The sequence below is a fragment of the Nomascus leucogenys genome, chromosome 21 (assembly GCF_006542625.1).
Source record: "Nomascus leucogenys isolate Asia chromosome 21, Asia_NLE_v1, whole genome shotgun sequence".
Lineage (NCBI taxonomy): Eukaryota > Metazoa > Chordata > Mammalia > Primates > Hylobatidae > Nomascus > Nomascus leucogenys.
The window spans coordinates 12,728,487-12,742,575 of NC_044401.1; the positions used below are offsets into that span (position 1 = coordinate 12,728,487).

At 34.4% G+C, this 14,089-nt stretch overlaps 1 protein-coding gene across 1 annotated transcript in view; it reads left to right on the forward strand.

Moving 5' to 3' along the window:
- Window positions 1-12,989, forward strand: part of CIP2A (cell proliferation regulating inhibitor of protein phosphatase 2A) — a 38,476-nt gene extending 25,487 nt beyond the window's left edge. The window contains exons 13-21 of the mRNA XM_003261777.3: window positions 318-436; window positions 2,722-2,917; window positions 3,544-3,618; window positions 3,705-3,815; window positions 6,168-6,364; window positions 9,076-9,189; window positions 9,831-9,913; window positions 11,167-11,306; window positions 12,223-12,989. Coding sequence (XP_003261825.1) covers window positions 318-436; window positions 2,722-2,917; window positions 3,544-3,618; window positions 3,705-3,815; window positions 6,168-6,364; window positions 9,076-9,189; window positions 9,831-9,913; window positions 11,167-11,306; window positions 12,223-12,393 — 1,206 coding nt within the window. The 3' untranslated portion in view covers window positions 12,394-12,989. The remainder of the gene's footprint in view (window positions 1-317; window positions 437-2,721; window positions 2,918-3,543; window positions 3,619-3,704; window positions 3,816-6,167; window positions 6,365-9,075; window positions 9,190-9,830; window positions 9,914-11,166; window positions 11,307-12,222) is intronic.
- Window positions 12,990-14,089: the final 1,100 nt, after the last annotated feature.

The following is a 14,089-nucleotide window of genomic DNA, read 5'->3' on the forward strand; positions in this document are numbered from 1 at the left end:
CAGTCAGTTGTGGGTTTTTTAATCCACGAAAATATATAAGGCATAATTTCATAGGCACATTTGAAAGCATTCAAAACCTTTGCCAGATTTTTTTTAAACTAGTGTTAATATTGATTGCATGGCAGTGTAAACAGCTATAACAAGGTATAATATATTCAAACTATATTATAATATAGACTATAATATATTCAAACATTAGAAACATTTTAGAATTTGCCTAGAATTAAGATTTACATATATTTACTCACCTGCTATCTAAAAGAGCTGACATTGTTTATTCTTTCTGCTTCTTCTTTTTTGGTTTCTGATTTATTTAGGACCCACGTTTGATTACTCCTTTGGCTTTTGCTTTAACGTCAGATAATAGAGAACAAGTACAGTCTGGACTGAGAATATTATTGGAAGCTGCTCCACTGCCAGATTTTCCTGCTTTAGTGTGAGTTGTAATCATTAGCGGTGTATCTCTTCTGGTGTTGGAATACCCTGCTATGTTTCTTTAGTCCTCAGTGTAGATACACAAGCAAATTAGTGAAATGAAGACTTCATTGTAATAGTAATTTTTCAAGTGATTTCTAAAAATGTTTGATTCTTATAAATGAAAAGTTCAGATGTATACTCACTCAGGGAAAAGCTAGATCCAGGCAGTTAAATGTTCTTCAGGTACTATCCCTCTATGTCTCTAGCCACTTCTTTTTAATGATAACTTCTGGACACTCTTAAGCTTACATCCTCCCAGTTTAGTTCCTCCATAGAAAGAGCTTTTCCTTCCTGACTGTTTAAGGAAAAGCATTAGTCATTGACCAGGCTTGGGTTATCCATGAGAATGATGTGGACTAAAAGTTAGTTGGGATAGGAGAATAGGAGAGTTCCTAAAGAAAAAAATCTAAGCTTTTATCAGAAAGTGGAAAAATGATGACCAGGCAAAATTTTCTACTATACTCGTTACTTGTAAGCAATAAGAATATTTGCAATTATGTTTCAAAAAAAATTCAGTTTCAGGGCTCTCTGAACTAAATGTCTTTTAGGAGTCTGGTTTAAAATTTTTTTAAGTCATTTATATGTATGAATTTGTAAAAATGGTTTGAATAATTTGAAGTAGTTGATAAACAGGTAAGATATTCCCTATATACTGGGGTCAGAAAACTGGCCAGTGGACAGGCACCTGTTTTTGTAAATAGTTTTATTGGAATATGGCCACACCCACTCATTTTTATACTCTGTCTATGTTGCTTTCACTCTATAAAAGCAGAATTGAGTGATTGTGACAGAGACCAGATAGGCCCTTGAGTCTAAAATACTTACTATCTTGACCTATAAGAAAAAGTGCTGGTCCATGCTGTGTGCTATTCACTGATTTAGCAATTCCACTTTTCAGAATTAGCAATTTAGGTCATCATACCTTAAGAGTTAAAGTATGGGATGTAAGACCTAGAGGACATATAACCAAAATTCCCTTAATTTTATAATAAATATTGTTTTAACAGCAGCAACAAAAATACACAGGAAGCTTTTCAAGTTACAAGTTAAAAGTGGTCTGTAAAGCTGCTCTATTTTGTGGTGGCCTGCTTGCATAAACTGGTAATCTGACATGAAACAAAACCTTAAAAGCTTCAAAGGGGAAATCTGCAGCCTCACTGAACATGGGAGTCTTATCCTCTGCCTCTGTGTGTGAGGCCTTCCCACCATTTTCACTGTGTTTTGGCATTCCCTGTCTTATTTGTGTTGTAAATAATTTTTTCTTTGGGCATTATCTCAGATGTCCATTTTATGCTTACTATTTAATGCCCTTATTTGACATTATCTTGGGCAGTTTAATAAGCTGAATTTATATTATGGATGCATTGGTAGGTAGGGTTTTTTTGTGTGTGTATTTACTTGTTTGTTTTCAAGACAGGGTCTCACTCTATCACCCAGACTGGGGTGCAGTGGTGTGATCATGACTCACTGCAGCTTCGACCTCTGGGGCTCAAGTGATACTCCCAACTCAACCCCCTGAGTAGCGGGGACCACAGGCTTGTGCCACCACACCTGCTTAATTTATTTATTTTTTTATAGAGGTAGGGTCTCACCAGGTTGCCTAGGCTTGTCTTGAACTCTTGGACTCAAGTGATCCTCCCAAAGTGGTGGGGTTACAGGTGTGAGCCACCATGCCCAGCCTATAGTAAAGTAGGCTGAATGCCTGCCATCATGCAGTTTGCACTTTAGTTAAGAGATAAGTGAAAAAAATATATATATATTTTTTTTGCGGTAGAAAGCGTGTTCCAGATAAAGGACCAGCTCATATGAAGGCCTGAGGTAGGAGAAGGAGGATTTCAAAGGGATAGAATGGAAGTCAGGTTGGTGAAAAGTATGTACTGAGTGAGAAAGGAAAAGGACTAAGGACGTAAAGGCCAGGTGATATCACCCATGATAAGAACATTATTCTGACCAGTACCAGTAACTCTGTACTTATTACAGATAATCCACACTCATGAACTAGTCTTACAATGCCTCCAAACCAGAGTTGAAGCTGTCATTATAAAGGGTTAAAAACAGAAAAGTGGGTGTTCTGGAAAATTTGGAATATTTCCCAAGACTTCATTTCATCATGGTCTCCAAGATTATTTGAAGACTTCTATTCAAAAAAAGGACCCATTCTTAAAAATTCCCTAATTCTGCACTAAGTCTGCCTTTTTTTCTATTTTCATATAATTTTTTTTCCTTTCTTTGACTCCCATTCAGACTTGGAGAAAGTATAGCAGCAAACAATGCCTATAGACAACAGGAAACAGAACATATACCCAGAAAAATGCCCTGGCAATCATCAAATCACAGTTTTCCAACATCAATAAAGTGTTTAACTCCTCCTCATTTGAAAGATGGTGTTCCTGGATTGAATATTGAAGAATTAATAGAGAAACTTCAGTCTGGAATGGTGGTGAGTGAAAAATAGCAATTATAACCTGGTACACATTAGCTATATGTCAGTCCCAATTATAACATGTATCTAAACACTGTCAGGTACAGATTTCACTATTGAAAACTTAATATAAGAAATAACAATATTCTGGAAAATTTGGAAATAAGAAAAATCAGTCAAAATTTCAACATTTTGCTGGGTGCGGTGGCTTATGCCTGTAATCCCAGCATTTGGGGAGGCCAAGGCAGGCAGATCACCTGAGCTGAGGAGTTCAAGACCAGCTTGGGCAATATGGCGAAACCCCATCTCTATTAAAAATACAAAAAATTAGCTGGACGTGGTGGCGCATGCCTGTTGTCTCAGCTACTCTGAAGGCTGGGGCAGGAAAATCACTTGAACCCAGGAGGCAGAGGTTGCAGTGAGCTGAGATCACACCACTTCACTCCAACCTGGGTGACAGAGTGAGACCCATCTCAAAAAAATATATATATATTTGTGACCTATGTGATGTAGCATTTGTTTTTATTTTGTTACTCATCATTAAGTTTTAATGATCTAGTTTTGAAGTAGGCATTTATTTTGTCATCGTGTCAAAATATTTTATTAAAATTTTCTGATTTTTTTTTTACTCTCTCAAAATGTAGGTAAAGGATCAGATTTGTGATGTGAGAATATCTGACATAATGGATGTATATGAAATGAAACTATCCACATTAGCTGTGAGTATAAGCTTATTTTAACGATGTGTAATAAGCTTTAATAGATGTATTCCTAAAATGAAAATTAATGATATGTTTTCTTGTAGTCCAAAGAAAGCAGGCTACAAGATCTTTTGGAAACAAAAGCTCTAGCCCTTGCGCAGGCTGATAGACTGATTGCTCAACATCACTGTCAAAGAACTCAAGCTGAAACAGAGGTGTGTAGAATATAAAGACACATCTGACTTGTAGAAAAATTAATAAATGAAGTAAAACATGCAAAATATTAGTTACGCATTTGTTACTCTAATTGAAGTAAATTCTCCTTAGCATTTGACATGCCTCCTTCCTTCTTCCTGAAATTCTGTCCTCTTTAATTTTGGTTACATCGTTACCTGATTTTTTTTGGCTACCTAGTATTATTTTCCTATATTACTTATGTTGTACCTTTAAGTGTTGGGGACTCTGGGGATTATATTCTAAACCTTTTTCTTTTAGTTATGTGTTCTGTGGTTTCAATGGTTACCAAAATAGTAATGTTCCTAATTTTATATGTCAAGCACAGATCATTTTCCTGAGCTCTAGGTGCCTATGTTGCTCCATTAAAATATACAGCAAATACCACAAACTCAGCATAACCAATAATGAACTAATCACCCTTCCCTTCTTAAAATTATTCTTATGTATTCCCTCTACTGTTTTTAGTGTTCTACAGATAAGAACCCTGGAAATCACACAGTTTTTACCTCCTATAATTATTCACCAAGTCCAGTTGATTCTACCTTCTAAATATTACTCTTTTCTGCCCTGTGTTTCTACCACTATTTGTTATAGGCTGGATCCTTTTCATTTTTTGTATGAATCATAGCAGAGCAATTAGTCTTCCTACCTGTAGTCTTCTACCCTCTTCTCAGATACTCTACAGCCAGTCATCTTTCCTTGGTTCTACCCCCTTCACCTAGCCCCTCCCCCAGGGATCTGTAAGGCAGTAAAATGATCCTGTCCCTCTTGTGCTGAGTATCTTTCACAGTAGCTGCTGTTGCTTTCAGAATATCATTAAAATTCTTTAGTTTGGCATATAAGGATTCTAACTACATAGGCCTCAATCCACATCTTTCATTTCTGCACATTCTTTGCAGTCAACCATGTTAGGCCACTTTGCTTTTTCTGGAACTTGACATATTCTGGTATTTCCTTGTCGTGGCACTTGACTTTCCATATCTGGAACACATTTTCCTCTTTTCTGCCTAACTCATAATCCTTCAGATTTCAGTTAAAATACCCCCATTACCCAGAAGCCTACTCTGGTCTCCTTCCCACACATATGTTTGTCGATCCTTCCTCTGTGTATCAAACCTATGCTTATCTCTTAGTAACATTTTTCAAACCATGTGGAAATTCTTTTTTCCCCCACTCATGGTATCAAAGACTGCTTCTATAGCTCCAGGCCCTAGCATAGCACTTGGCACATAATAGGTGCTCAGTAAATTTGGCATTGTATTACGTACATATATAATGTATACCTTAAGAGTGAACTTACTGCAGTAATATGAAATTTCCAGCAGATACAAATGGAATCTATACAACTTGATATTATTTATAATGAATGAATTATAATAAAGTGTTCCTGGCTTTTGAAAGATGCATCAAAATAAGTGACTAGTAAAATGCCTCTTAAGTCTTTTCAGAATAATGATATTCTTTTTTTTCCCTATATTTCTTTCTTTTTTTCTTATTTTAACATGGTTTCATTTGTTTTAACTGGTATGTTGAATTTGTCACAAATTACAAGAAAGAACATTAGTGATATTAAAATAATTTTTGCCTCCCCTCATAGCACATTCTTATATTCTCTGTCTGTTGGACATGTCTTGTATTTTATTAGAGAGTTTAATATTTTATTCGTGTTACTGGAAAAGTTTCTTATGAAAATACCACTAAATAACTGGATACAGCTTCTTCACAAAGTCATAAAAACAGAGAAAGGCTTAGGGTTTTGTCTGGCATTCTAAAATAAAATCCAAAGGGCTGGGGGGAACCAACTTTTTATTCTAGTGACTTTTCTCCTTTTTTACTGTTTCATATCACATAATAAATACATGCAGGTTATGGTATAGGTTACATTCTTTGATTATACTAGCTTAATTTTAAGTGTTTGATTAAGCATCTGTGATGTCGTTAAGATTTTGTTCTTAATTTTCACCTGAAATGAGAATGTTGATGGTGTGCACACTTAGCAGTTTAGTGTTAATGGCTACCTCTGAGGACCATAACTTTTTAATTGAATACTGTATGTAGCGCTACCTTCATGTTGCTGCAGTTGTATCCATTTCCATTAATTTGATCATAGTGAGATTGTTTTTATCAGATAATGTATTAAATAAAAAAAAACTAAAACAGTATCCAACTTATTAGAAGTAAAGTCCTAAGTATATATGACTAATACACTTTGCATGACCCAACAGATACCAGCTTATTAGATACTTAGTAAACTTTTAAATTGTAGGTATGTGTTGAGTATATGATATAGATGATAGTGGTAAAGTCTATCTTCTTTTTTTTTTTTTAAGGCACGGACACTTGCTAGTATGTTGAAAGAAGTTGAGAGAAAAAATGAAGAGCTTAGTGTGTTGCTGAAGGCACAGCAAGTTGAATCAGAAAGAGCCCAGAGTGATATTGAGCATCTCTTTCAACATAATAGGAAGTTAGAGGCTGTGGCTGAAGAGCATGAAATACTGACAGAATCCTACATGGAACTTCTTCAGAGGTAAATAAAGTAAAATCTTCTGTGTAAGGTTAGAACCTAGAATGAACACACAGCATTTCTTTTCTGAGACCCGAAAATCCTTTTGTAAGTATTTCATATATTCTGATAACACATGAGGTAAGTAATTAGCAAGAAACTTAAGTCATTGTGAAATGAAGTGTTGCTTCCTCAAACTCAGTATCAATGTTGGAAACAAAATACAGGTCTTTCCAGTTGACTTCTTTTATGTATTCATACAGTCAGCAGTCATTTGGGAGATAAGCTCCACAAGGACAAGTTTGTCTGTTTTGATCACTGACAGATCCCTAGGGCCTGCAGGAGTGCTTGTTGCATAGTTAGGCACTTCATTAATAATTTTTAAATAAAATTAGTTGTCAAATTAGTATTAGGTTGAATGGTCATTTCTGCAGATCAAAAGTAGTTGAATATTGGCAATTTCATATCATTCAGCCTAATAGAATGGAAATTTAGGTGTTAAGTGTTTAACTCATCTTTTAATGTCATTGATTATAGTTTACTTACATGTGTGATTATATCTGTAGAATAAGTTCACATAGGTGAATTCCTAAGTTAAAGGCTATGTATATTTAATATTTTGATAGATATTTCTAAATTTTCCTCCAAAATGTGACACAGATTGAGTATCCTTTTTGAACACAATGGTAGCACTCAAAAAGTTTAATATTTTGGAGCACTTTCGATTTTAGACTGATTTTGGATTTTCAAATTACTGTTGCTCAATCTGCACCAATTCGTGTGCCTACTAACAAAGTTTGATTGGTTTTTTTCTCCCTTATAAACTCTTTTATCTTTTTAGGCCAGTTGTAAAACTTCTGAATTACAGGGAAGACCAGGAACAATTATGTATTTTCTACCAACCCATAAAAGTAAAAACACTCTAGGGGAACTTGTTTATTGCTTTATATTTTAAGATTGTTCTATGTTGTTAATACAGAGATACAGAAATTTTTAGCTTGGCATGGTACATATGCTTATTTCCCCATCAATAATAATGAAGGGTGAGAAATGAATAGTATCTAGAAAATGATGACAAAGTGATTTTTTAACAGGATATTTACCCCAGCAACTTTTTACGAAGTCTGATTGTTTGAGGCACCACTGATAAAGTGTGGTATTAGTGATAAGCCAAGTTGAGAACTTCAGCAGTGAAGAAAATACGTTACAGAACTGAAATGGGGTCCGTTTGCTCAATATAGTAAAACCAGGTATCTGCACCAAGGTTTGCAGTGATAGAAAAAAAGGCTTTTACTGCAGGGTGCCAAGCAAGGAGGACCAGGCAGCCAAATGCTCAAATCCTGACCTCCCCAATAGCTTGAAAGCAAGGATTTTTAAAGGCGGGTAAATTTCAGGAAAGTGGAAGTTACAGGCAAAAATCATAAATAGTTAAAGGTTACACATTGGTTTAAGTTTAAAGGACAGGATATTGTGAAGCAGGGGCTTACAGGTCATGGGTAGGCCCAACGATTTTTCGATTTGCAGTTGGTTAAGCAAGAGCAGCTTTGTTTAAACATTTGGGGTCAGTAGAAAAATGTTAACTAGCTAGGGAGAGTGACTTTGTTCAAGACCCTGAGGAAGAAACTTAGAACAAAGAACAGTGGTTAAAATTCAGCCTTCATTTCCCCCTTATCTGAGGTCTACTTGTCAATGGATCTGGTCAGTGGGGTTCCTCAGTGAGGGTCCGGGTCTCTGAAATATAACTCAGGGACATGTGTTAAGTTGTTTTCTTTAAGTTCTATAAAGAATCAGGTATCACTGGTACTCTTAAGTTTGTTAACTTTGATTTAGGCTACTATTACCTTCCTGTTTAACAAGTTACTTATTTACTTCTAGGGCTAGCTAGGTCCCTGGAATTTCCCTTGGGTGAACTCAGGATTTTCCTTTATTTTCCAGCTTGAGGTCCTCAGTCCTCCTAAAAAGGGGATCCCTGCTTTGTCTCACATAGAGAACCTAAGAGATAGGCAGGGTCCAAGAAAAATACGTGGTTTGTAAGACCTGCTTATGTTCCAGCTAGAGATTTAGGGGCCAGAAGGTGAAATTCCTTGAATGGACAAGTGGATAACATGTGAATGAAGCTAGCTGGGGAAAAGGTCATTTGTAATGGTCAGGACTGTCTAAAGGTACTCAAACTCAGATTGTTAAAATTCCTGTAAGGATTAGATACAAAAACTGCTGGCCAAGTTTGGCTACTGGTTTTTTTTGTTTGTTTTGGTTTGGTTTTTGGGTTGCTTTTTAAAAATCTTTGTACTTAGTGAAATAAAAAAGACATTTTATGCTTATGGTAGTTGAGTATCAAAGTATCACTTTAGAAAGGATTTTTTTCTGTGTTTACCTTGCAGGTAAAATAAATAGGACTATTAGATGCAGAGTTTTAAAGAGACAAATGTAGAACCCTAAACTTATTTATAGCAAATTATGTAATGCAATATCATCTGTAAAATAAGGCTTTATATGAGATTAATGCCCCACGCATTTCTATTTCATGGTAATTTTTACCACATCAGTCAACCAAAACATGTATTTACTGCCTTTTAGAGTAGATCAAATTCTGTTTATGTCCTGCTTCTTCATAACATTCCTTCTCTTCCAGCATATGCAGTTTGGTTAGAAGAGATAGTAAAGAAAACACTGTAAGTTTCTTTTCTCCATGTTTTCCTCCATAATGATGCCAACTCATTTTCTTGTCTTTTCAGAAATGAAAGTACTGAAAAGAAGAATAAAGATTTACAGATCACATGTGATTCTCTGAATAAACAAATTGAGACAGTGAAAAAGTTGAATGAGTCACTCAAGGAACAAAACGAAAAGTAAAATCTCTAGTTCTATATTCTGAAAATGTAGGATTTTTCAAAAACAAAATGATTCTCTTTATATAGAACATTGTTTTTTATTGATAAAATTAATAGAATTGTCACTTATTTTAGATATAAGATATATATTTGGTGGAATTTACAGGCAATTGCTGTTCCTAGAAATTTTGTTTTAAAGGCCAGGCGTGGTAGCTCACGCCTGTAATCCCAGCACTTTGGGAGGCTGAGGTGGGTGGAGCACATGAGGTCAGGAGTTTGAGACTAGCGTGGCCAACATGGCGAAACTCTGTAAATACTGAAAATACAAAAATTAGCTGGGTTTTGTGGCAGGTGCCTGTAATCTCAACTACCCAGGAGGCTGAGGCAGGAGAATCACTTGAGCCCAGGAGGCAGAGGTTGCAGCGAGCACAAGATCATGCCACTGCACTCCAGCCTGGATGACAAAGCGAGACCTTCTTTTTTGTTTTTTTTTTTGTATTTTTAGTAGAGACGGGGTTTCACCATGTTAGCCAGGATGGTCTCGATCTCCTGACCTTGTGATCTGCCCACCTTGTCCTCCCAAAGTGCTTGTTAGGGAGAAAAAGTTACAAATGGCAGGTGGTTCATTAATGTTTTCTTCTATTTTTTTATAACTTCAGAAGTATTGCCCAATTAATAGAGAAAGAAGAACAGAGAAAAGAAGTACAGAATCAGCTAGTAGACAGAGAACATAAGCTAGCAAGTAAGTGGCTTCTTATTTAATACATTGTCTATTTTTAATGTATTTATTTTGGAAGCATGAGTGGTTTTGTTTGCTTTTTTATTTTCTACTTATTGTTTTAAACCTTAAATCATATTTGAAATGGCTTCCCTTTTCTTGACATAATGTTTCACAAAAGCACTTCAGTTTAATCAAGTTGAAAAAGCAGTATATTTTTTAAATTTAGGAGCTATAAGAAATTGGCCAGGCACAGTGGCTCACTCCTGTAATCCCAGCACTTTGGGAGGCGGAGATGGGTAGATTGCTTGAGCTCAGGAGTTTGAGACCAGCCTGAGCAACATAGTGAAACCCTGTCTCTACAAAAAATACAAAAATCTAGCCAGGTGTGGTAGTGTGCACCTGTAGTTCCAGCTACTCAGGAGGCTAAAGTGGGAGAATCTCTTGAACCTGGGATGTCAAGGCTGCAGTACGCCACTGCACTCCAACCTGGGTGACAAAGCGAGACTGTCTCAAAAAAAAAAAAAAAAAAAAAAGGAAAGAGATGATTGCCCATTTAATTTAATTTAATTTTCTTATAATTTCAACTTTTAGAATCGGGGGCATGTGTGCAGGTCTGTTACATTGGGTATATTGCATGACACGGAGGTTTGCGGTATGGATCTCATCACCCAGGTAGTGAGCATAGTACCAAATAGGTAGCAATAGGTAATTTTCAACCTCCTGCCAACTCTAGTCTGCAGTGTCTATTGGTTCCATCTTTATGTCTATGTGTACTCAATGTTTAGTTCCCACTTAGAAGTGTAAACTTGGAGTATTTGGTTTTCTGTTCCTTCATTAAATCACATAGGATTATGGATTGCCCTTTTCAAAATAAAAAAATATTTAAGGAACATAACAGCAGGTGGCAGTATTAGGTAACTTTTAGTTACTAGCTTCTTAATGGTATATTTGAAATGATCCTGAAAAACATTTTTGTTCTCACTTGCTTTAGAGCGCAGGCACCTACCTATATAATTTTTCATAGTTGTGGCTCTCCCTTTTCTAACCCTTACACTTTGAGAATTGTCCTTTACCTATATAGCATATTATATTTAGAACAGACGATAGAAGAAAGACACGGAGATTTGGTATTTTCTATAGAATACTGTCATAAAAGAAGTTTCTCTTCATTGTTCTAGTTATTTCTCTTTTGCTCTTACAGTAGCTACTAAACCATTTCAGAGTAGCCAGTGTAAGACCTCTGAGTATATACTTGACTTTTTTTTTCTTTTAAGATTTGCATCAAAAAACAAAAGTACAAGAAGAAAAGATTAAAACCTTACAAAAGGAAAGGGAAGATAAGGGAGAAACCATTGATATCCTTAGAAAAGAATTAAGCAGAACAGAACAGATAAGAAAAGAGTTGAGCATTAAGGTAAGAATCTGTTCCATTTCTCATTTGCAGTAAAATGAAAAAGTCTGTTGTGAAAAGGGTGAATATGGATAAAGGAATGTACTGTTTCTTCAGCAAATTTTTTAGAAGATATTAGGATCTCAAAGCAGCTTGAGTATCATTTGTTACGAGGTTTTCATAATGTATTTTCTAAAATAGTCAAGCAGTTATTAAACAGATACTTTGTGTCAGCACCTGCTATTTTCAATGTGCAAAGAATACAGAAAGGGGTTACCAGTACTTGATGTCATATATAGGTAGCTGTATAATTTTCACTTTAACAAATATTATATAATATGTTAATATTAATACATATTTTCAACTTACAACTGAAGAAACTGAGTCTGAGGTTACTTACTAAAGTCACACAGCTAATAAGTGAATCAATAGATATATATTCTGAGTCTGAGTCCAGGGTTCTTTCTATATTACCATGGTTGCATAGCTTGAGTGGTAGCTATGAATTGTACTTTCTGGCCTGTTTACTACCAGGAAGATGTGAACACACTAGGATTAAAAGACTGATCTACTACTACTGAGTAACAGAAGAGGCATAAAATTTAGTACCACATCTACAGTTTTTCTGGTTCTGCTTTAATGTGATTATCGTATTAGTAATTTAATATGTAGTGTGTAGTATTTTCTGCAGAATTTCAGCTGCTGGCATTAACTTAAGACAAGTTGAAAGTGTATTCTCAATTTGTATTATAGTGTTTAATGATTATTCATTTTAAACTTACCATGTAATTGAATAAACTGAAGTATAATATTTATAGTATGTCTTGAAATGGTTGTTGTACAATAAAAAATAAAAGCATCTTAAAATATATGTATAGAGAAAACATTAAAGTTATTTTTCTTCTCAATTCTTCCTCCTCTCCCAACCCCAATTCCTTAGGCTTCCTCCCTAGAGGTTCAAAAGGCACAATTAGAAGGTCGTTTGGAAGAGAAAGAGTCCTTGGTGAAACTTCAGCAAGAGGAATTAAACAAACACTCCCACATGATAGCAATGATCCACAGTTTAAGTGGTGGAAAAATAAATCCAGAAACCGTGAATCTCAGTATATAGACATTATGGCATTTTGGAATTTGTAATCTCGTGATATTTTTGATGTATTTGTCTATTGAAGGGGGGTGGGTAGGGGAGTTAATTTGTGACTTCATAACAATAAGAAGTTATTATCTAATTTAGTAAAGACCGGACCTGATGCATGTTTCTTATTTGATAGTTTGAATAGAAATTTAATTTTTTAAGTTTTACTTTTTGTTTCTGGCTTTTATTGCTTAAGGCTTTCTTTGGTTCTTACATTAGAAAATCATTTTTAACCTCCATTATCATTTTTCTAAGGTTCTTTCCTTTTTCTTAGTTGCTTTCTGTTCTGTTTTGCCTGTCTTATTTATTCTCATTCGTGATTATTTAGATCTTAAGACCAAACTTTCTTGATATAACAATCCTAAAGATTACAAAATAAAAATATAGAGAGAGTAAAAGTAAAAAGTAAAGTAAAAAGAGAGAAGGTATGATTTTACTGCTAGAGAAGTTTTTCTCTGAAGGAGCACAAAAGAAAATATTAGTGAATTTAAAATAATTTTTATTGCTGCTGTGGCATAATTTCTAAATTTGAAAAAAATGCAATGGTAATAGAATGTATAAAAATTAGAAAACTTATTGTGTTAAACTATTACATTTAAATGTTCACATTTAACACAATAGCTGTCTCATAAAAAATCTAAGAACTTGTAGAATTATTTGTAAGGTATATTTAATGTTTTTTTCTCTTTTTTCAAATGTTGCATAGTGGTCCAGAGCATCTATAATTAATTATAAGTTTCTTATGATTTACGTGAGGATAATTTGGATTCTACTCTTGCTGCATATTCAGAAAAATATTATTTACTGTTAATTCTGATATTAATTGTATTTAATGTGTTGTCCTAATAGTTTTTAATTGTTTCATTTAATTTTAAAGGATAGGTTACATATCTTTATGGTTTTTTTAAATACAAGGGTCCTTCTGTACTTTTCATTTGAATCACATGCTCTAACTACTCTGTAAGAAAAGTTTTTACATCAATATTTTGTTTGATTTTATTGCTATACCAATACATTCATTAATTTTACTTGGTGTTTTCTTCACCATAATGTCTCTGATTTAAGTGAATTTAGATTTGTACAGTTCTGGAAATTTTTTTAAAAGTATTATGCAGAGTAAAACATTTTAAATTACTATTTGTTCTATAGAGGAGGTACATTCTGTTTCTTTTTTGAAATTGCATGCATTTTCAACCAAATATGAAAAAGTTTAAGTGGATAGATAAGAATAAAAGGTTCTATAAAAGAGACAAAACGTTAAAGAAATAATGAATGAATGAACCAAAAACTCTAGGGAAAATCAATTTATCTTTACAATTTAGACATCTTGAGGCAGCCTAGCCTAGTGCTGCCCTATACAATTTTCTGTGATAATGGCAGTGTTCTATGATGTCCAGTACCATAGCCAGTGGCTAAAAGTGGCCATTGAGCACTTGAAATTTGGCCTTTGCAACTGAAAAAACTAAATTTTTAATTTTATTAAATTTAATTTTGATAACCATCCTATTAGATAATGCAGATCTATCCCATTCTCACAAGTATGTGTTTAAAGAACTCAATTTTCCTTTTCTTAAAGATCTATATAAATAATTACCCCATTATATATATGTAGTAGCCCCTTTTTAATGTAATTTTAACCTGTTTATTTCTAATCTTCTCTCCCTAAAGAGGA